Genomic DNA, 24,352 nt, shown 5'->3' with positions numbered 1-24,352 from the left:
CGCCACTGTACAGTCCAGAGGGCGAGCTTGTTTAGGCAGGAGTCCTCGCTGTATGTGATCACTGGGGCCAATCATTGACCTCAATTGTCACAAGAAAGGACTCGGGACATCACCAGACATATGTGAGAGATGTCCAGGATCCATTTGCTGAAATAAGCCACCGGGCACTGATGGACCTTACTGTAGCAGGATACAGCAGCGCCAATGACAGGTGAGTACGTTTATTTTTTTTTTTCTCCTTCACCTTTCCCCGCACCTGCCCCAGTTCTGTATTTCATCAATGTAAATGTCCCAAAGAGCTAATTTAAAGGGTTTAAAGGGTTTAAACCTGCAACAATTTCCTCTGTGTGAATGTACCCTAAAAGGAATGAGTGTGCCATTTTTTTTATTTGTTTATGAAAACAACATATTGAAATACACTCATTGAAAAAAAATACGCAGCCAGATGGATGTTGGATTGTGGAAACTTGGCACACAATTATTTGTCAGGTAGATATGTAAATGATTACAGGTGTGGTTCATTCTCGCCACGAGAGGGTGTAAAGGTGCTTCCCCTGCTGCCATGTATAAGGTTTCCAGGAGCTACTTTTATATACTGTATCTCTTGCTATATCGTTGACTGCTGGACATGCCTCATCTATGACACGCTCAAAGACATTTTGGCCAGCTGACAGACTTTCAGAATGGGCACATAATTTAATGTAGAGAAGTGATTATGTGAGGGGACCCACACATGGTGAACAGACTCTGGATGGACCAGACTGACCACCAGCAAAAAGGACTGTTTGATCCTTTGACAAGAATGAGTAGCTACTATATTTTGCTTGTCCACAATCCAGACATAAGTGCATACCACACCACTGTTTCTGAGTAAACCATTCTGAGGTGTTTAGCAGAAGGAAATTTGGTGTCTGGGTGTCCATTATACGTCCTGCCTTGGACAGTCAGCCACTGTTGTCTTCATGTGAAGTGGTGTCATGAACGAGAAACCTGACCACTACAGACTGGAACTGTCATCTTTAGCATCATCCAAGTCAATTACAGAGGACTCATGCTTCAATCCTGCTTTTGTGGAGTGACACACTGCCCCAACGGCTGGTGTGATGATCTGAGGAGCCATCGCATACAACAGTCAATCACCCCTAGTAGTGATACAAGGAACACTAACAATTCAATGTGCAGGACATCTTGCCGACACGTGTGTTGCCTCTCAAGGCAGGGAGTCTCACTGTCATTTTTCAGCAAGATAATGCACACCCACACACAGCAAGAGTTCCCTAGAAATATCTCAGCCAGATTGCAACACTTCTCTGGCATAGTTAGTTGCAAGATTTATCACCAATGGAGGATTTGTGGGACTAGTTGGAAGGCCAGTTTTAGAAACCTATGATGGTGCTGGATCTTTAGGCCTAGCTGCAACATCTGTAAGCCAATATGCCACAGGATATCATATGGAATCTGTATGCCTCCATGCACAACCATATCTCATCTTCTCTTCTTCTCATCTATCTAGGCTAAAAGCAGCTACTACTAGAATCGTCCTTCAATTACACGACTTCCCCAATAAATATATCCTTTCACAATCACTTACATTATTTTAAGCATATAAAGTCTCATTCAATTCCAGAAACTCCTTTTAATCTAACAATTTTTATTGCTACTCAGTTACCAGCATTTAGTGATATACTTTGCAGTATAGTCAATGAGATCTATGGGAGAGATTTCCAGACATGCTCTGTAAAGGGAGGGGAAGTAGATAAACTGTAACATCATCTATTGTCAGTAACCAATTCAATGCTGGGTCAATGAAAAAAAAAATTTAATAAAAAGTCATTAAAGCAATAGCAATTTTCTAAAATATTATAACTAAAAAGTACACCTGGTCCCGCAAAAAAAAAAAAAAATGCCCTATACATCCCCGTACACGGAAGTATAAAAAAAGTTACAGGTGTCAGAATATGGCAACTTTTAGAAAAAAAAATTTGGCACAGTTTTGGATTTTTGTTAAAGGGTTAAAATGTAAATAAAACCATATAAATTTGGTATCCTCGGAATCGTACTGAAACATAGAGTACAGGTGATGTCATTTTGGATAAGTTTCTCTACATCTGTGTATTTACCCATAAGAAAGTCGCAAAAATGCACTTTTTCTTCAAATCCCTCCCATTCGGAATATTTTGCAGCTTCCCAGTACATTGTACAGAATAATTAATTGTAGCATCAAGAAGAAAACTTTGTCTTTCAAACATTAAGACCTCATATGGCTCTGAGAGCAGAAAACTAAAGTGGTAGTAGGGTTTGGAAGGGGGGAGAGTCAAAAACGAAAAACCAAAATTTAAAAATGTCTGCGGCAGGAAAAGGTTTACATACAAAAAATCATTTTAAAAAGCTATTTTCTGGTGCTATATTTTCTTTAAAGGTGCCATTAAAAAGTACAATCTGACCATTAAAAACAAGCCCTCATATAGCTATATAGATAGAAAAATTAAAAAAAAGTTCTGATTTTTGAGAGATGGGAAGGAGAAAATGAAAATTTGAAATTGCTGTGTCCTCAAGGGGTTAATATTGATCATGAAACCCACAGAAAAGGGCTCAGCTTCATTATTAAAACTTTTACCTCCTGGAGTGTCCAGATTATGTATATTACAATGAAGACATAGCTATAGTACACGCTGTGCATCTTCACCACTGCAATGTTACACGCTCTGATGTTCTGCGTACATACTATATACCGTATTTTTCGGACTATAAGACGCACTTTTTTTCCTCCAAATATGGGAGGAAAATGTAGGTGCGTCTTATAGTCCGAATGTAGTGCTAGGAATGAGCGGAGCTAGAATGTAGTGGGCGGGGCAAGCACAGCGCCAGTTTAGTCCCGTCAGTTAGAAGGAAAGCAGGTATGTTACGGTAATTGTCTGCGAGTGGTACTGAATCCTGCAGAGCGTTTGCCATAGCTAACAGGTCTCCGCTGTACATGAGACCCGATAGCTATGGCAATCTCTCTGTGAGAGATAATGTCCCACAGAGAGCTAAAAAAGTGCCCATGATACCTGTACTAAGATGTCGGGTCTAAAAGATGGCCGGCGCTCCTGCAGAGCGGTTACCATAGCTAGCGTGTCTCCGCTGTACAGGAGACCCGATGGCTATTGCAATCCCTCTGTAAGAGCGGCCAGAAACTTTTACCTGTAATGTTGCAGACCAGCTCCCGCAGAGCCGACCTGTTCCTGTGCCACGCGGCTCTGAAACTCAGGAACAGGTCGGCTCTGCGGGAGCTGGCCTGCAGCATTACAGGTAAAAGTTTCTGGCCGCTCTTACAGAGAGATTGCAGTAGCCATCGGGTCTCCTGTACAGCGGAGACACGCTAGCTATGGTAACCGCTCTGCAGGAGCGCCGGCCATCTTTTAGACCCGACATCTTAGTACAGGTATCATGGGCACTTTTTTAGCTCTCTGTGGGACATTATCTCTCACAGAGAGATTGCCATAGCTATCGGGTCTCATGTACAGCGGAGACCTGTTAGCTATGGCAAACGCTCTGCAGGAAGGGCCTTCATAGTACGATAATATAGTGAGCCTCTCCCATAGACTGCAATACAGTTGTATTGCAGTCTATGGGACTTGCAATCAAATGATTGCAGGTTCAAACCCCCTAGGTGGGTGAAAATAAAATATTAAAATTTTTTTTTTATAGCTATGAAAAAAAATATATAAAAAAAAAATTCAAATCACCCCCATATCCCTAGAATACATATAAAACAAAAACATTACTGTGAAACACAAACACATTAGGAATCCCTGTGTCCAAAAACCCCTGATCTACAAACTTATGAAAATATTTTTCTCGTATGGTGACTGCTGTAGCAGAGGAAAAATTGGTACTATTCCGTTATCGGGCCAGCAGAGCTGTTCAGCACCAGCATCGGGACATGCTGAACTGCTGACTGCTGGCCCGATGCTGGCTGGCACTGGAGCTGTGTAAAGGAGCAGCGGATCACATGGTTCCCTGATGATTAGAAGAGTTTCCATACTTAAAGCTTAAAGTCCCTAATGGTTGTTAATGCTGCTGTTGAGTTCTGTTTACATTGGTGAAATAATATGTTCTGTTATTAAATATTTTACAATTTTTTTGCTTCAAATTTTTTTTTCCTATTTTTCTCCTCTAAAACCTTAGTGCGTCTTATAGTCCGAAAAATACGGTAATAATTTAGGTCACACAGAACAGTGCATTACATATGGTAATATGATGTGTGACAAGGCACTAATTCACACATTGTAGAAGATGGGAGCCAAGGAGCAGCAAGACAATGGGAAGACCACATAGAGCCCCTGGGATGCCAGTTGCCAACCAGTGAGCTGTAAAAGTGATTGTATAATTTGTTGATTTGATACTGCAGGCATCTGACTCCTTTATAAAGAGATGTTTGATATTTGGATTTTGATTCAGTATTGTGTAAAAGTTTTAGGCAGATATGAAAAAATACTGCAAATCAAGAATACTTTCAAAACAGACTTTCAATAGTTTATTTGTGTCAAAATTAAAATGAATTGAATGAACAAATCAATCATCTAAATCACATCACTGTTTTGTGTGACCGCACTTTGCCTTCAAAGCACCAATTCTTCTACTTACACTTGCAGTTTTTGAATTCAGCAGGGAGGTTGTTCGAAATCCAAATTGTTCAAATCCTTCTGTCTCTTCATGTAATCCTAGACAGACTGGACGATGTTGAGATCAGATCTTCCAAAACTCCTCTTCCAAAGGGTGGCCACACCAAATATTACATTTGATTCAGATTTCTCTGTTGTTTTGTTCATATAAGATCTGTGTTTAGTTCTACAAGCAGTCTGGGACAAGATCCCTGACGAGTTCTCTCAAAAACTGTTTGGAAGTGTACGGAGAAGAATTGATGCTGTTTTGAAGGCAAAGGACGGTGACACCAAATATTGGTGAATTTAGATTTCTCTAATGTTCAGTCACCTAATTTTGTTAATCGCCAAAAATAAACTATTAACACTTCTCATTTTGAAAGCTTTTCTTGCTTCACATCTGCCTAAGCTGTTTGCACGGTACTGTATTTCAACCTATTAAAAATGCACTGACCTCATGTTAATGTCTTCCGTCTGACAAAACAGCTATAAAAACATGTGCCAGTAGACATTGTGAGAAGGTGACAGGCACAGTGCTGGTATATCTCCCGCAGGTTTTTAACTTACTGTATGTGTGGTCCAGTGCAGGTCTGGAGTAGGCCTCAGCTCCAGGTGTGAGTCCTTGGCTCATTTCTGGGCCAGAAAAGGCTGCAGCTCCTGCATTTCAGTGCAGATCCTGAGAGTGAGAGGAGGATGCTGGGTCCGTCTGGTAACCCTGAGTCCGGTGAGACAATATTGTGCTTGTTTTGTTCGTGTGGCTGGTAGTAAGTTACGTTATCATTTCTGTTTAGTCGCTCAGACGAGCAGGACTTTATTTTGTTTTTGCCTGAAGTTAATGCTGTATTTTATTTTGCTCATTTTGTGCCTGGAGTGAAAGTTCTGTTTAGTTTCCTATTTTTTTTTTTTATATGTAAACCTATTTGTTGTATATTTCGTGTCCCTGTCTTTGACTATTTGAGCCGGCACCTGCTACCGAGCTACCTTCCCCACAACATATAGACTTTGCTATTGGCACCAGTTTGCTAACTGTCCTTCCCTGACCGCTTTTCCTACCACTCTTTTCTGACCTCCAAAAAACAGATTAATCCGTTAGCATCTATTTTCATTTTAGAGCCAAAATACTATTATACCTCTGGGGCCTCCAAAGATCCCAGAGTATAATAAGTGGTGGCCCAAGGGAGTTCAGTGAAAATAATAAGCACCTCTACTGGAAGTCTTGGGGCCTGCTGGCATCTTTTTCTGGCCTCTTCTGGCCCATGGATATCATAACGCATCCCCAGGTCACTACTGTGGCCTGTGATTGGGTTTCAGAGGTCTTGCTGGATAAAAGTGTTGTGACATCAGCGCACCCCATATGACTACTGAGGCCTGTGATTTGGGAGCTGCGTGACGTCATCCAGGGGTCAGAAGAGATCAGAAGATTCCAGGTGACCGTAGGATGCCCAGAAGATGTGAGCCAAGGTGAGTATAGCTATTTGTTATCTTCACTCACCTCCTCTGGGCTTCCACTTATTATATTCTGGGATCTGAGTTCAGCTCGAACCAGGAATTGGCAAAGATCATGAATATTCTGAATCTCATGAGGTTCACCCATTTATTTATGGCCCTGTTCAACCAAACAAATTGGTTATCTAATGTAAAAACGTATGCATATGTATATCCATTTTTATTATTGAAAAAAAAAAGATCCATTAAATGGATCTGCTGAACGGACAGCAAAAACATGATATCAATGGAAACCAAATTACATTTTTGTGCTTCAAGTTACTTTTTGAACAATGAACCGTCCACAATTATAAGGCTCCTATGTGTATGTAGAAATGGTATCACAACCTTTGTGGGTGCCCTTAGATAGTATAACCTCCCTTGACATCGGTCAATTTCTAACTGCCATGATGCAACTGTACTCTCCCATTTGATGCAATAGCAACAGTACAAGTGTAGCCTGGCAATAAGGGTAAGGGCCTGGACCCTGGCAATAAGTGGCCGCATGCCATTAATGCTAATTGCCAAGCTGCACCTGTGTTCTTGCTATACCTTTAAATAAGAGTATACAGATGCATCCTTGGAATTAGCACATGGTGGATTCAGCCAAGATGCACCATCTTAAGGACACCCAGTTAACACTAGCTGCATACAGTACGTTATCCCATGTTTAGAGATGTTATCATTTTTAGCACGTTGAGCCCTTTTCAGCCATGTCATGCTTCTTGACAGTAACCTAATGCTCAGCCCCATCATTCCCTCCATTCGATTATCGTAATTCTAAGTTCCCTGTCAGGCTAGTAAGAATAACATATATAAGTATGTTTATCGTCAAAATGTTCTTAGTTGTTCAGTGGTGGAGGATTTACACATCTGAATGCACTACGGAGTAAAAAAAAGTCACTATATGCTATATTTATATTGGTATAATGCTTATATGCATCATCATCAAAGGATCCCCAATGTAACTAAAGCAAATGACAAATGTATAAGGAACTTGCAATAGGAAAAAAAGGAAGTAAACTCAAATGATGTTTTATAACGTCCAAGAGACGCCTGACCCAATTAGGTCATGTCTAGGTTTTACTTTATTAGATCCCTGTACACTTTACAGCCATGCCAATAATAATCACCACTGGTTACAACAGGATTATCATAACGTAGCGTACATGCCTACAGGAAAACCCAGGCAGTGCTGACAGAGCACAGCATGATGGCTCAATGATCCAAAATGGTAGTAATTGCTTTCCTTGTCTTTATTTCTTCTCAAGCATACCGGGAAAGGCATCTTTGTCCAAGGAAATAAAATGAAAATGAAGCATATCTTGCACAAAAGATATTTTAATAGCAATGCAGACAGAACCAACCATAAGCAAAATAATGTTTATATAGTATAGTGTGCGAAAAGTACCCCTCCGAAATCAAGCCATAAGTCCCAAACAAACCACTGTAGCCTAATAAAGAGATCATCGTAATCCAAGTGTAAGGTGCAGACATTTTGTCGGTGCTAGCTCAGTACCTCGGTAGTTGCCTGTGTACCTACAGCTGTAAGGCTGGAAGCTCACTAGGAGATGATAGCACTTTAATGAATACAAATAGGCCACCTCATTCTTTTTTTGCGTTTCGCTTTTGAGGAGATTAGAGCAAAATGAAAACTTGAACGGGGTGTACTGAGAGTACACAGCCCACGGGAGAGAAGATACTGATGTGCCTGGTATGTTTTCAAGACATTTCTTTTATTTCTGTCTTCACATTAGTTCAATGTGTGCAAGCAGAGGGATTATTGCGATGATATTGTACATGCCGCGTCATTTGTCCAACAATTCTAATGTCTCCTGAAAGGCGATACAAAAATATAAAGGCAGAGGATGGTGGAATGACTCCGAATGATCCAAAAAGAAGATCAGAGGAGATCATTATGTGAAGATCATAAACCTACTTTTCCTTAGATGTTAAAGGGATTTGCTGAGACTTAAATACTGATTACCTCTCCTTAGGATAGACCATTAGTAATGGATTGGTGGGGATCCAACATCCTACACCCATTGATCAAGCAATGACAGACCAGTGACATCACATTACGTTCATTGGTCACATGGCGTGAATAGGACTGTAAAACTAATCACAGCTACTATACAATGTATGGTGATATGCTTGGTGAGTAGTGAGGAGGCTGCAACCTCTTCAAACAGATGATCAGTGGGGGTGCCGGGGTGTTGGACACCCACTACGCTGATATCAATGACCTATCCTAGAATATTGTAGGTCATCAATATCATAATCATGGAAGATCCCTTTAAGAAGTCTCACTCATCTGTGGAACTCTACCTTGTTGTAATATGGCCATTTCAGGGGTAACGTTTATGATAAATACTCCTTATTTATAAACCAAGTGCCTGAATTTCACCTTATAAGTTGGTAAAAAATGTAGATTTTAATCAACAGATTGTTGGAAAATTGACTTTAGGTTTTTGGCCCAATTACTCCTTGTAAGCAGAGAACTAAATAACAGGACAGGGCGGGTTCACACTTGTGCCCGTTCTCCGCTTTAGCCATTCCAGCGGGTTTCCGTCGTCTGCCCCAAGAAACTGGACAGGTCAGTTTTCAAACCCATTCACTTGAATGGGTTTGCAAGGCCCGTGTGTGTCTTTGGCTAAAAAAAACCTGTTTCGCCGCAGAGAGGCAGGACACAAAACCGGACACGCAGGACTTTGTGTCCGGTTAAAAAAAAAAAAAAATGGTTTTGCCGCAGAGAGACAGAAGATGGATTGGCTAAAGCAGAGACCAGGCGCAGATGTGAACCCGCCCTTATACTGAATGTTTTCCCACAAAATGATACATCTATCTGCTCAGCTCCTCCTGCTTTTTTTTTATAGCTCCAAAAGGTAGTCATAGAAGTAGATTAAAAAATACTATTGGTGATGCCGTCACCCATGTCTAGTACCTGTACCCAGGTCTATTTCCTGTTTCTGCAAAACACTGCAGAACTAATACTGAAATATAATCTTATACTTATTGTGGGCTTCCATCTTTCTTTGCGTACAATACACTTTGTTGGCCTTTGTGTATGTGATCCTCCTGGTTTATTGCTTTTCCACTTGTCATTGCTATTAGTTATTCCTTTACAGATATAAGCGTAATACTTATGGTAGTCTGTGACTGTTCCATTACTAAATATATCCCTGCGGACAGTGAGAGCAACTGATGGAGAGAAAAGCTCACCCTATCCCAAATGTTTCCCTAGTATTTAATACATACTCATACATACATATTTTGCTTTAATGTAAAAATGCATTACTGTTCACTGGTAAAATTAAAAAGCTAACTGGTAGCATTCATATTATTAGGAAAATGAAGGCAACATAATAGCATGGAGAGAAAGGAAATAATAGCATGGAGGGGATAGAAATAGCATTCAAATAACAGTTCCACCTCATTTAAATTGCATGGTCAGAAAATAAATAGAAGGCATAATTATGAATAAATTGCAGTAGGTTAACATGTGCCTGGCCATATGCTAGTAAATCAAGTTCAGCAACCAATTCCGCAAAGCAGGCGTCAAAGTACTGATATGGGGAAGACCCCTTGTTCCAGTCTCAATAGGAAAAGGAACAGACCTCCGCTGCTGTCCATTTCGCTTTACAGCTGCTCTCTTTATTTTGCAGTAGGACAGAGCTTTAGGCTCTATGCACACGACATGTCTGCTTTGTCAGTGGGATAGCCATGTTTTTCATGGTTAGCACAGTAACCTATTCATCTCTATGGCCGTATATACTGTATATGCCCATGTATTATCACGTACCCATGTATGCAGCAGTTAGCCCAGGGCAAAGCTCCTCTACACCCTGGGCTCACTAGAGGAAGAGATCGGGTCCATAGAGGCACGAGCAGCGCACAAATGACACCCATGTGCCATATTTGCCATTTCACCATGGATCAGTCATATACATTTGGGAACCATCATTTAGCCTTTATGCACACAAGCATGTTCATGTAGCCTAAATGGTAGTTCCCAAATATATATGTACATTATCCTTTGGAAATGGTGCTGTGTATACACTGGTGAGGAAGCTGCTATCACCACGTGGCCCAAAGTATGTGGACCCCCACTCCGAATGAACAGGTTCAGCCATTTCACAACCAATCACGATAAAGCTAATTGCATATCAAGCCACAAATGCTTTTCCAATAAGTCACTTTGTCACATTTTTGTGATGATAAAGCTGTCTTAGTATAGGGTTTTTTTTACTGTGAGACAAAGAAACAACGGATCAGCTTCATATAGTTATGTCATAGATCGATCAAGTCCAACCTATAACCCTACAGTGTTGATCCAGAGGAAGCCAAAAAAAAACCATGTCAGGGAAAAAAAAATGCAATCAATCTAAAACCCTGGATCAACTTGTCCTTAACAAAATCTAGAATCCATAATCTAGAATCCATAACCCATAATATTTTTCTGTTCGAGAAAGGCATCCAGGCCCTCTTTGAACTTGCTCAATGAATCCACCGTCACCACTTGGGGCAGAGCGGTCCATAGCCTCGCCTAATAGCAGCAGACCACAGAAGATGACCACCATGTACAATCCCATATCATAAGATCACGCTTCAGCACCTGCCAGTCTGATAGACAAGTCTTAGTTTGGTCAGGACAGGACTCCTTGATTCAATGCACATTGCCAACATTAACCCCTTGCCACCAGTGAGTTCTGACCTGTATAACACAACCCAATTTTCCAAATTTTACATGTGTCACTTTACATGGTTTTAACTTTACTTATCCAAGTGATTCTTGACGCAAGTACTTTGTGTGTTACATTTTAGTTAATAAGTTTTATGTGTATATATAAAAAGAAATCCTAAACTTACAGAAATGTAGAAAAAAATAGTAATTTCCAAAACCTAAAATAGTGATATCACAAAAATTTCAAAAAAAGTCATCCCACGCTAAATAGTCAATACTTAATATTTACCATATGTCTACTTAATGTTGGCACTAGGCATGATTTTTTAACTTTTTTTAAAGGCAATAGTTTACTAGCAAAGTGTGAATTTTATGGTGAATTTCAATATTCTATTCTATTTCTTAAGTGCTTTTCAGGGGGTCTTTATAATAGTCACATTTAGGAAACTACACAATTTAAATGATTGAAAATTGCATTTAGAAACCTTGTTAACCTTCACGTGTTCCACAGGAATGAAAGCAAATTGAAGGTAAAAATGAGCTTTTTTGGAAGGATAATAATAAATAATGTTGGTACTGTTTTTATGGTTTTGTTTTTACAGTGTTCCCAATGCAATTTTAGTGTCAAGTCAACTGCATTTTTATGTCAAAAGAGACATGTGAAGGCTTATTATTTGCAGGATAACTTTTTGTGTGCCACTCTCAGAGGTCCCTGTACCAAGTGGGGGCCCCGGAGGTCCCTCTGCCACATAAATATACAACTTTTCTAATTGGCACAAGGTAAGTAGGGGCCCCATCACATATATTGCACTGGGGCCCAAGAATTTCAAGTTACACCTCTGCGTGTTGTGGCTCATTCTACAGGATGACTTGACATTCTCACTGGTAACATTTTAGGATACCTATAAATTTACGATTCTTGTATTGCATTGCAAATTTTAAGGCAACGTAACCAAAAATAAGCAATGTTGGCATCTTGTTTTCTTCATTTTACTACTTTTAGACATTTATTAGATAAATCAGTGACAGTGACCAACATTATCATCGCATTTGGAGTTTTGTTTTTATACAGTTCCCTGTACTGTTTTAGTAACATATCAGCTTTATACAGTGGTTCAGTACATCATTATAACAATACTACATTTATATAATTTTTTAAAATTATCTTTTACTTCTTTTACACAATAAAAACAATTGTTTTCTACGGACCATAACTTTTTGATTTTTCTAAGAAAAACAGACATGTGAGGGCTTATTATTTGCAGGACGAGTTGATATCTTCATTTGTACCAATATTTTGGATACATATGACTTTTTGATTCATTTTTATAGCTTTTTTGCGGATGAGATAAATGAAAATCAGCAAATATGTCATTGCTTTTTATTAATGTTTTATTTACATTCACCAAGTGATCACTATACATGTACGGCACATTTCGGAAAGGGATTGAAAGGACTTTCATATTGATAGCCTTGATGATAGTATTGTGTCTTATTCATTGCTAACAAGCTAGCACAACTTTGTATATTATGTAGCACCTGTGCCTGTTACTGCAGTTGTTTGCATCTCAAATCCATTATTTAGTATATGGGACAGAACTGCGATACAAGGCTATGCATGGGCTGTCTATAGCACAATCCTGGAAAATCCCTTTAAACTTTGTTGGAGAAGAACTAATGCGGGGCTATTTTTCATGTAGTGTGGTGGAGTAAGTAATCATCTAGCAAGCTAAATTGTGAAAATTATATTATGGACTGTCAATCCTTCTCTAATTCTGTACCAAGCTGTTACCCAGTAAGCTTATATTTATTGTACTTGTTTCTTTACCATACCTATTATTATGACTTGTATTATTTCCTTCCATATGTTATACATACAGTCCTATGAAAAAGTTTGGGCACCCCTATTAATCTTAATCATTTTTAGTTCTAAATATTTTGGTATTTGCAACAGCCATTTCAGTTTGATATATCTAATAACTGATGGACACAGTAATATTTCAGGATTGAAATGAGGTTTATTGTACTAACAGAAAATGCGCAATATGCATTAAACCAAAATTTGACCGGTGCAAAAGTATGGGCACCTCAACAGAAAAGTGACATTAATATTTAGTAGATCCTCCTTTTGCAAAGATAACAGCCTCTAGTCGCTTCCTGTAGCTTTTAATCAGTTCCTGGATCCTGGATAAAGGTATTTTGGACAAACAATTCAAGTTCAGTTAAGTTAGATGGTCGCCGAGCATGGACAGCCCGCTTCAAATCATCCCACAGATGTTCAATGATATTCAGGTCTGGGGACTGGGATGGCCATTCCAGAACATTGTAATTGTTCCTCTGCATGAATGCCTGAGGATTTGGAGCGGTGTTTTGGATCATTGTCTTGCTGAAATATCCATCCCCGGCGTAACTTCAACTTCGTCACTGATTCTTGAACATTATTCTCAAGAATCTGCTGATACTGAGTGGAATCCATGCGACTCTCAACTTTAACAAGATTCCCGATGCCGGCATTGGCCACACAGCCCCAAAGCATGATGGAACCTCCACCAAATTTTACAGTGGGTAGCATGTGTTTTTCTTGGAATGCTGTTTCTTTTTGGACGCCATGCATAACGCCTTTTTTTATAACCAAACAACTCAATTTTTGTTTCCAAAATGAAGCTGCCTTGTCCAAATGTGCTTTTTCATACCTCAGGCAACTCTATTTGTGGCGTACGTGCAGAAACGGCTTCTTTCTCATCACTCTCCCATACAGCTTCTATTTGTGCAAAGTGCGCTGTATAGTTGACCGATGCACAGTGACACCATCTGCAGCAAGATGATGCTGCAGCTCTTTGGAGGTGGTCTGTGCATTGTCCTTGACTGTTCTCACCATTCTTCTTCTCTGCCTTTCTGATATTTTTCTTGGCCTGCCACTTCTGGGCTTAACAAGAACTGTCCCTGTGGTCTTCCATTTCCTTACTATGTTCCTCACAGTGGAAACTGACAGGTTAAATCTCTGAGACAGCTTTTTGTATCCTTCCGCTGAACAACTATGTTGAACAATCTTTGTTTTCAGATCATTTGAGAGTTGTTTTGAGTAGCCCATGATGCCACTCTTCAGAGGAGATTCAAATAGTAGAACAACTTGCAATTGGCCACCTTAAATACCTTTTCTCATGATTGGATACACCTGGCTATGAAGTTCAAAGCTCACTGAGGTTACAAAACCAATTTTGTGCTTCAGTAAGTCAGTAAAAAGTAGTTAGGAGTATTCAAATCAATAAAATGATAAGGGTGCCCATACTTTTGCACCGGTCAAATTTTGGTTTAATGCATATTGCGCATTTTCTGTTAGTACAATAAACCTCATTTCAATCCTGAAATATTACTGTGTCCATCAGTTATTAGATATATCAAACTGAAATGGCTGTTGCAAACACCAAAATATTTAGAACTAAAAATGATTAAGATTAATAGGGGTGCCCAAACTTTTTCATAGGACTGTATATCGCCCTAGAAAGTAGTAATGTTATAAAATAAATAATAGCATCAATATTAAATTATAATATTTTACTACTTACTGAACTGTGTTTCTGCATCTTCTGTCTTATCTGCAGCTGCACATCATTGTCTTCATCTTCTGTCTTCATGCGTTGTGTGTACGTCTCTATTTCTTGTATGAGATTCCCAGATGTCTCCTTTAAATCATTCAACTTCTGCTCTAGTAGATTATAATTCTGCCTTTTGTAAAAAGGAAATGCAATATTATAAATATTTCCAGGTATATAAAGTTTCCATTCTGCAGTGTCATGTCTCTCTTATTATCCAGTAACGGTTACTACTGTTCTGTAGCTTTATAGTTTAAGGTTCAGGTCCCACATTGCAGAAATGCTGCTTGCTTTTTTTGTTGCAGATTTTACTACATTTTTTTGTGCAAAAACCAGATGTGGATTGAGAAAAAGGCAGAAGCATCAGTGTTCCCTTTGGATTTCCCATTCCTTTTGTAGCCACTCCTGGGTTTGGCTCCAAAAAGAAATTGCAACAAAAAGAGCTGTGTTTCTGCAAAGTGTAGCCCCAGGCTAAGGGTTTTTTCCAGACTTATTAATTGATGACCCCATGTCCATGACCCATCCAACCAACTGTTTGGAGAGGTTATAGCATTCACAGGGGTGCTGCAGCTTCTTCAGTACTTACCAAGCACAGAACCATACATTTGTACAGCAGCTATGCTTGGTATAACTGCTCAGACCATTCTTTTGAATGGGACTGAGCTGTAATCAGGCTATGTCACCAATGAACATGACATCACATGGCCTGTGAAGCATAAGTGGTGCTCATGGAGTGCCTCCGCTGCTTCAACTAGCAATGGATAACCTATCCTATGGAAAATCCCAAAAAAACACTTTAGAATAACGCCCCAAGTACTCTGCCTCAGTCAAAAAGTGCTGTGGGAAAAGCACTTTCAGCTTCTATTATACTTATATGGAAGCAGCATTTAGATAAGTATAATTGACATGTTGTGATTTCCAAAAAAGCAACAGTTTTTGGAAATTGCAGCATGTCTGCTGTGGGTTTTTCTGCAGGGACTTTAAAGAGGACCTTTCATGGGTTTGGGCACAGGCAGTTCTATATACTGCTGAAAGCGACAGTGTGCTGAATTCAGTGCACTGTCGGCTTTCCCGATCTGTGCCACGGGTAAAGCGCTATCGGTCCCAGTACCGTAGCTCTTCACAGTCAGAAGGGCGTTCCTGACAGTCAGTCAGGAACGTCCTTCTGCACAGCAGTGCCTATCGCGCTGTACAGTGTGAGCAGGGAGGAACGCCCCCTGCCTCTGCTCACAGTGCTCGTCCATAGACGAGTATTATCAGGAGGGGAGGGGGCGTTCCTCCCCGCTCACACTGTACAGCGCTATAGGCGCTGCTGTGCAGAAGGACTTTCCTGACTGACTGTCAGGAATGCCCTTTTGACTGTAAAGAGCTACAGTACAGGGACCAATAGCTCTTTACCCAAGGCACAGATCGGGAAAGCCGACAGTGCACTGAATTCAGCACACTGTCGGCTTTCAGCAGTATATAGAACTGCCTGTGCCTAAACCCATGAAAGGTCCTCTTTAAAACATTGCACTTTTTGCCGTGGCGTTTATGCCATGTGAGGATCCAGCCTTAGGCCGGGGCAAAAACTCTGTTGGTTCACAGTCCCTGCAAAGTGGATGGGATTCTAACTAATCCCATCCACACATTGTAGAAAATCCCTGCAGTTGAAATGCTGCAATTCCCAAAAGTGTTGTGTTTTTACGGAAACGCCGGTGGTTTTCATATATAAGCATAATTGCAGCAAAAATTCTGCAGAGAAAAACGCTGCAGACTTTCTGTGATAAGCACTTCGTGAAAACCCACGATGCCTTTCCCATTGCCATTTTTCCTGCAGCACTTTTTTTTGCTGTTTAAGCTTAGCCTAAATTTATTTTTTTGACATATTGATAAACTTTGCCCTAAATTTATGACTGATGTGACTGATAAGTAAAATGAAGACTCTCACAAGTGCTGTGCCCTATTAGCCATGGTTTACTTTACACACGATACCGTCCAGTACAGTCTACTGGACCAACCAGTATCTCTTGAGTAAAGCTAAGCTGCGGGGCCAAAGATCAGACATTTTACTGGGACCATCATCAGTTAGCTTCTGGGTTTAAAGTAAGTGGTAAAATGTAGGAAAGAACAGTCACTTAGTGCTGAGCTCAAAGATTGTGGGGTGTTACATGGGGGGTGTTAGAAGGTATTCTTAAGACATGACTGAGCAGAGTTGTGACAACCTTTTGATGAACAGAAGAAATATTACAATAATGAAATGCGGTTACCACTTCCTGCATGACTTTGTTTCTAATTCTGCCCAACCCCTTTAAGAAGAAAGAACGGGTTATATTTTATAGTTTCCCTCTCCAGGTCTGGCCAGCAAATAAACTATACAGACAAAAATCAAAAAGTCAGACAGAAAAATGAGTTCTTTAAAGGCAAGTGAAACACAAATCACTTACTGTAACATTGCAATTGCATTCTCTGTTGAGTTTATGGCTTTTTCAATTACATTTCCGTATTGTATGAGGTCTCGAGTTGATTTCTGAAAGTTCTCTGTACGTTCGATAGTATTCTTTAATTGTTCAGAAACCACAGAAATTTTTACCTGAAAGATTAAAACAGAGAAACAATCTAATTCTATCCCAGAATGTGTATAATATATAGTATACTCTCTTTAATCTCAGATTTTGTTGCCACTGTATGTGAATAGGGTTTTACGATTCCTTAATACCTTCCTTTCTACTGGAATTTGCTCTGACTTTTTATGAAAAATAAAAATTCACAGCATCTGAACATACCCTAAAGCTTTTCAAGGGAACATCACTCTCTTTGTGACCTCCTTCAAGCTATTGTTAACCCACGCCAGGATGGGTGACACTTTATTGAATGTGGAGAATGTCTAAGACTGGACCGCTCACACTTGTGTGCCCCCTCCCCACATGCTTTTCTGTCTATTCCCTATCCCCAAATGTTCCAGGCTTCTCTTGTATTAAAGTAAAAGGAAACAAGTGAGAAAAAAGAATAGAAAATATTTGGGATTATTATGTTACTTTGTTTATATAGCAAATAACATTATTTTATGTGGCACTGCTCAGGGATTGCAATGTAAAGTTAATATGTAGCGTGTTCTAACTTCCGAAAATTCTATTTTTTGCTTGATTTCTATTTCCAGTGCTAGGAGTTGACATTTAGTGTGACGTTCCACCTAAAACGTGCTTATGACAGGCCGTAATGATCTGGATTTCAAAATACTGCTTTTTAGAATTAAAGCGAATGGCTTCTATATGAGAACGGTTTCTTGTATTTTACTGACACATTAATAGCGTAGTCTGAAGATGTTACAAATAATTCTGTCTTGCAGCTGATACAATCTTGTAACTAATAGACTGACTGAGATTACCCATCATTTACAAGAAGGTGCCATCTGCTGAGCAAAAGTGTAATAAGCAAGCAATTTCAATTATATGTGAAATCTTTTTCTTTCTTTATTGATTTTCTCTGTCGTTTTCCTAAAGCCCTGAAGCAATCCTCACTAGTTTGGCAAGTGAACAGAACAGCAGTCTCTCCAGTGACCCCAATATCAATTTTGCTTTTTATTTTACCCTCTCTTAAGGCTATGGACCTAATAGACTACGTCAAGCAAGAGAAGGAAAACTACTATATACATCCAAGGCAACTGACTAGAAATGGCAGGTTACTCGTGAGAGTCAAATATAATATGTTAGAGTTTGACCTTTGCACTTTAAATCAGGGATGGGCATTCCTCAGCACAGTGACAGCAAGTCAGCTACATCTCCCAGGATGCTTAGCATGTAGATTATCAAATGAAGGCACCTTTCCCAATATTACAGAGTAAGTATTCTCTTTAGAAAGTGCCCATATGTTACAATAGTTTGGGAAATGCCACACCATTAACAAATCTTACATCCGACTCATGTATCTGGTCAACATACAACTGTGTCTTGCCATGTTCACCCTGGTGTAGGAATGACAAATGCCAATGTTGTCACAGCACAGTGACCTCAATCCTGTGGCTCTCCAGTTGTTGCAAAACTACAAGTCCCAGGTTCATGCTGTAACAGCTGCAGGCTGTCAGAACATGCCAGAAGTTGTAGGTTTTCCTATAGATTAGAGACTATTTGCAAACCACTGCTATGGCAGATAAGAGAACAATTGTATGGGGCAGATTTTTAATGGCAGATCCCCTGCACTGGCGCACACTCCATTGGGCAGTGTACCTGCACTGAAACCTACGGCAGTGTGTAGATGGGAGGGATCATTTACACCAATAGACTGGTATCAATGATCATATGTCTGGTGGGGCCACCCACATTACTCCCCTGGCCACATTCCCTTCCAGGAAACTGGCAAGAGTGGAGCCGCAGTGAAAAAAATCAATATTTTTATTGCACAAACCTGATATGCACAAAACTTTCTGATGCCTTGCACACCACAGGGCATACATAATAAATCTCTTCCTATATGTATGGGGTTTTGAAGAATTTATTTCCCAACACTATACAGCATAGCCCATAATTTAAAAAAAAGGTGAGGTACTTGTACAGCAGGTTTTGCCAATTCTTGTAATGGTTTTCAATGGAGCTCCTAGAGATCCTTTCATCACCTCGGCTAAGTCCAGCTCTTTGCATCATTAAATAGTTGTTGCTCTGCTGATTCTGGAGTTTTTTCTCTAGCCCCTACTGTTCCCAAGCAATGTGTTAGTTTTGGTTCTGATTTAGGCTCTGTATTGTCTGGAGGGCAGTGTCAGACAGGAGCAGACAAGGGGTGTGGTTCTGAGCTCTGACACCGCCCATCTCTGATAGGAGGTCTGAGTCACGCCCCCTGCCTGCTCCTGCCTGATACTACACACCTGACAGAACTGATAGTAAGACGTATATCAGGCACCAAAACTAACTGCACTTATGGTGATTGGTGGGAGCTAGGGAGAAAATTCCAACTGTGCTGGAGTCACAGGAGAAGCACCTACTAACAGATGCTAAGAACTGGAGTTGGAAGTGGTGAAAAGTCCTCATTCAATACCACTAATAGCCCTAAAGGTGAAAGATTTAATCACTTGGCAAAAAGTGAATATGAGGAAATATTAACAGCTACTGCGGGAGAAACGTAGTATTACATGGTGGCAATTTATCAGAAAATAATAAGTGGCTCTGTAGAGGTGATGGGAAAATTCCCTAAATCTATTTCACAGATTTTCATGGCTTTACCTTTATGGCAGCACAGTATATTATGAGCCTCTCTATGTTCAAAGGCTGTATTTAGTTTGTTTCTTGTGGAGTGTAACTAAATATACTATACAGATATCTCACTATATTTCTGTACATGGGTGGAGTTGCTTTTCTTTTCTTTTCTCATATCTTGTACTAATAAAAAACAATATAAACTTTGAAACATTATTTCCATGCTATCAAACAATCCATCAAAAATTCATATATACACAATAGACCTTAAAAGTATATACAGTACTTCACAGTCCCATCATATTAAAACTTGTCACAGTCGGGGACGGTACTATATGTACGAGACTCAGAATATTACATGCATATGAGCCCCTGCTGTATCAGGAAAAACACATGGATTGTGTACTCTTATTTCAGTGTCATGTGTCATACATACACAAGAAATGAATATACAGATAAGTTCTCATTGATAGAGAAAGTAAGGCCGGGGCCCCACAAGCCAGAAACGACGCGATTTGCCCTGCGATGGAAATGCCACAGGAAAAATCTCAGTGTTATATAATACTTGCAAAGTGGATGGGATTCATGCGAATCCCATCCCTACTTTATGGAAAAAAATTGAAGCGTGGACATGCTGCGATTTCCAAAACAGTTGCGGTTTTGAAAATCACAGCATGTCAATTATATCTACGGAAACGCCGTCGGCTTTCCCGTAGATATAATAATAAGAGAAAGTCCGCGGGGGGGAAAACTCTGTGAACTTTCTCTTCAAAGCACTGCGGCAAGAACTGTAATGCATTCACGCCGCAGTTCTTCCCACAGCGCTTTAGCGCTGCATTTCCAGCCCGTGGGGCCTTAGTCTAAAACAGACTCTAGTGCCGCTTTCCCTATGGAGACAGAGCACCCCTCTGGTCAATATCCTGCTTCACACAGATGAGAAGCAATAACCTCGAGACAGCTGTCTGAAGATGGATCTCCCTTTGGAAGAGATGTTCAGGTTTGGTTTTACCCCAGACAATTCTTAGAAAACCATGCATTAATCTATAGGAAGCTGTAGTGAGCGTAACTTGTTTCTTTATTTTATTCAGTTTCTGGTCCTTTCACAATTTTTCCAATCTTTTAGACAACCCCTTGAATTACTTGATCACTGACTCACCTTTGTATCCTCCAGTTCTTGCAGTAGGTTGTCCCTTTGTTGCGTTAATTCTTGGTTTATAAGACTGAACTCTTCATCACATTGAATCTTCTGTTGCTTTACATTTTTTAATGACTACATAATAAAGATGTATAAAAAGATACATCAAACAGTTTGTATAGAAGACACACACCATACACAAGCTTGTAAGGCACTTGAACTCATAATATCTGACTTACGTATAGCAGTTTTCCACGTAAACATCATATCTATCAATTAATAGAGATGAGCGAACAGTGTTCTATCGAACACATGTTCGATCGGATATCAGGGTGTTCGCCATGTTCGAATCGAATCGAACACCACGTGGTAAAGTGCGCCAAAATTCGATTCCCCTCCCACCTTCCCTGGCGCCTTTTTTGCACCAATAACAGCGCAGGGGAGGTGGGACAGGAACTACGACACTGGGGGCATTGAAAAAAATTGGAAAAAGTCATTGGCTGCCGAAATCAGGTGACCTCCATTTTAGACGAATAGTGGATTTCAAATCCGGGTCATATGAGAATGTGAACTTTGTGACTATGAGACAGGGATAGCTGTACAGGCAGGGATAGCTAGGGATAACCTTTATTTAGGGGGGAATGTTATTAAAAATAACTTTTTGGGGCTCTATCGGGTGTGTAATTGTGATTTTTGTGAGATAAACTTTTTCCCATAGGGATGCATTGGCCAGCGCTGATTGGCCGAATTCCGTACTCTGGCCAATCAGCGCTGGCCAATGCACTCTATTAGCTTGATGAAGCAGAGTGTGCACAAGGGTTCAAGCGCACCCTCAGCTCTGATGTAGCAGAGCCGAGGCTGCACAAGGGTTCAAGCGCACCCTCGGCTCTGATGTAGGAGAGCCGAGGGTGCACTTGAACCCTTGTGCACCCTCAGCTCTGCTACATCAGAGCCGAGGGTGCGCTTGAACCCTTGTGCACACTCTGCTTCATCAAGCTAATAGAATGCATTGGCCAGCGCTGATTGGCCAATGTATTCTATTAGCCTGATGAAGTAGAGCTGAATGTGTGTGCTAAGCACACACATTCAGCTCTACTTCATCGGGCTAATAGAATGCATTGGCCAGCGCTGATTGGCCAGAGTACGGAACTCGACCAATCAGCGCTGGCTCTGCTGGAGGAGGCGGAGTCTAAGATCGCTCCACACCAGTCTCCATTCAGGTCCGACCTTAGACTCCGCCTCCTCCGGCAGAGCCAGCGCTGATTGGCCGAAGGCTGGCCAATGCATTCCTATGCGAATGCAGAGACTTAGCAGTGCTGAGTCAGTTTTGCTCAACTACACATCTGATGCACACTCGGCACTGCTACATCAGATGTAGCAATCTGATGTAGCAGAGCCGAGGGTGCACTAGAACCCCTGTGCAAACTCAGTTCACGCTAATAGAATGCATTGGCCAGCGCTGATTGGCCAATGCATTCTATTAGCCCGATGAAGTAGAGCTGAATGTGTGTGCTAAGCACACACATTCAGCACTGCTTCATCACGCCAATACAATGCATTAGCCAGTGCTGATTGGCCAGAGTACGGAATTCGGCCAATCAGCGCTGGCTCTGCTGGAGGAGGCGGAGTCTAAGGTCGGACCTGAATGGAGACTGGTGTGGAGCGATCTTAGACTCCGCCTCCTCCAGCAGAGCCAGCGCTGATTGGTCGAGTTCCGTACTCTGGCCAATCAGCGCTGGCCAATGCATTCTATTAGCCCGATGAAGTAGAGCTGAATGTGTGTGCTTAGCACACACATTCAGCTCTACTTCATCAGGCTAATAGAATACATTGGCCAATCAGCGCTGGCCAATGCATTCTATTAGCTTGATGAAGCAGAGTGTGCACAAGGGTTCAAGCGCACCCTCGGCTCTGATGTAGCAGAGCTGAGGGTGCACAAGGGTTCAAGTGCACCCTCGGCTCTCCTACATCAGAGCCGAGGGTGCGCTTGAACCCTTGTGCAGCCTCGGCTCTGCTACATCAGAGCCGAGGGTGCGCTTGAACCCTTGTGCACACTCTGCTTCATCAAGCTAATAGAATGCATTGGCCAGCACTGATTGGCCAGAGTACGGAATTCGGCCAATCAGCGCTGGCCAATGCATTCTATTAGCCCGATGAAGTAGAGCTGAATGTGTGTGCTAAGCACACACATTCAGCACTGCTTCATCACGCCAATACAATGCATTAGCCAGTGCTGATTGGCCAGAGTACGGAATTCGGCCAATCAGCGCTGGCTCTGCTGGAGGAGGCGGAGTCTAAGATCGCTCCACACCAGTCTCCATTCAGGTCCGACCTTAGACTCCGCCTCCTCCAGCAGAGCCAGCGCTGATTGGCCGAATTCCGTACTCTGGCCAATCAGCACTGGCTAATGCATTGTATTGGCTTGATGAAGCAGTGCTGAATGTGTGTGCTTAGCACACACATTCAGCTCTACTTCATCGGGCTAATAGAATGCATTGGCCAGCGCTGATTGGCCGAATTCCGTACTCTGGCCAATCAGCACTGGCTAATGCATTGTATTGGCTTGATGAAGCAGTGCTGAATGTGTGTGCTTAGCACACACATTCAGCTCTACTTCATCGGGCTAATAGAATGCATTGGCCAATCAGCGCTGGCCAATGCATTCTATTAGCGTGAACTGAGTTTGCACAGGGGTTCTAGTGCACCCTCGGCTCTGCTACATCAGATTGCTACATCTGATGTAGCAGTGCCGAGTGTGCATCAGATGTGTAGTTGAGCAAAACTGACTCAGCACTGCTAAGTCTGCATTCGCATAGGAATGCATTGGCCAGCCTTCGGCCAATCAGCGCTGGCTCTGCCGGAGGAGGCGGAGTCTAAGGTCGGACCTGAATGGAGACTGGTGTGGAGCGATCTTAGACTCCGCCTCCTCCAGCAGAGCCAGCGCTGATTGGCCGAATTCCGTACTCTGGCCAATCAGCACTGGCTAATGCATTGTATTGGCGTGATGAAGCAGTGCTGAATGTGTGTGCTTAGCACACACATTCAGCTCTACTTCATCGGGCTAATAGAATGCATTGGCCAGCGCTGATTGGCCAGAGTACGGAATTCGGCCAATCAGCGCTGGCTCTGCTGGAGGAGGCGGAGTCTAAGATCGCTCCACACCAGTCTCCATTCAGGTCCGACCTTAGACTCCGCCTCCTCCAGCAGAGCCAGCGCTGATTGGCCGAATTCCGTACTCTGGCCAATCAGCACTGGCTAATGCATTGTATTGGCTTGATGAAGCAGTGCTGAATGTGTGTGCTTAGCACACACATTCAGCTCTACTTCATCGGGCTAATAGAATGCATTGGCCAATCAGCGCTGGCCAATGCATTCTATTAGCGTGAACTGAGTTTGCACAGGGGTTCTAGTGCACCCTCGGCTCTGCTACATCAGATTGCTACATCTGATGTAGCAGTGCCGAGTGTGCATCAGATGTGTAGTTGAGCAAAACTGACTCAGCACTGCTAAGTCTGCATTCGCATAGGAATGCATTGGCCAGCCTTCGGCCAATCAGCGCTGGCTCTGCCGGAGGAGGCGGAGTCTAAGGTCGGACCTGAATGGAGACTGGTGTGGAGCTATCTTAGACTCCGCCTCCTCCAGCA

General features: G+C 41.5%; 1 protein-coding gene across 1 annotated transcript in view; it reads right to left on the bottom strand.

Moving 5' to 3' along the window:
* CCDC178 (coiled-coil domain containing 178) overlaps positions 1 to 24,352 on the bottom strand; it is a 217,979-nt gene that overhangs the window by 146,341 nt on the left and 47,286 nt on the right. The window contains exons 14-16 of the mRNA XM_075270518.1: positions 20,730 to 20,843; positions 16,835 to 16,980; positions 14,382 to 14,541 (exon numbers count right to left, since the gene is read on the bottom strand). Coding sequence (XP_075126619.1) covers positions 14,382 to 14,541; positions 16,835 to 16,980; positions 20,730 to 20,843 — 420 coding nt within the window. The remainder of the gene's footprint in view (positions 1 to 14,381; positions 14,542 to 16,834; positions 16,981 to 20,729; positions 20,844 to 24,352) is intronic.

Source organism: Leptodactylus fuscus, chromosome 4, assembly GCF_031893055.1.
Source record: "Leptodactylus fuscus isolate aLepFus1 chromosome 4, aLepFus1.hap2, whole genome shotgun sequence".
NCBI classification, from domain to species: domain Eukaryota; kingdom Metazoa; phylum Chordata; class Amphibia; order Anura; family Leptodactylidae; genus Leptodactylus; species Leptodactylus fuscus.
This window is presented reverse-complemented; position numbering and strand designations above follow the sequence as displayed.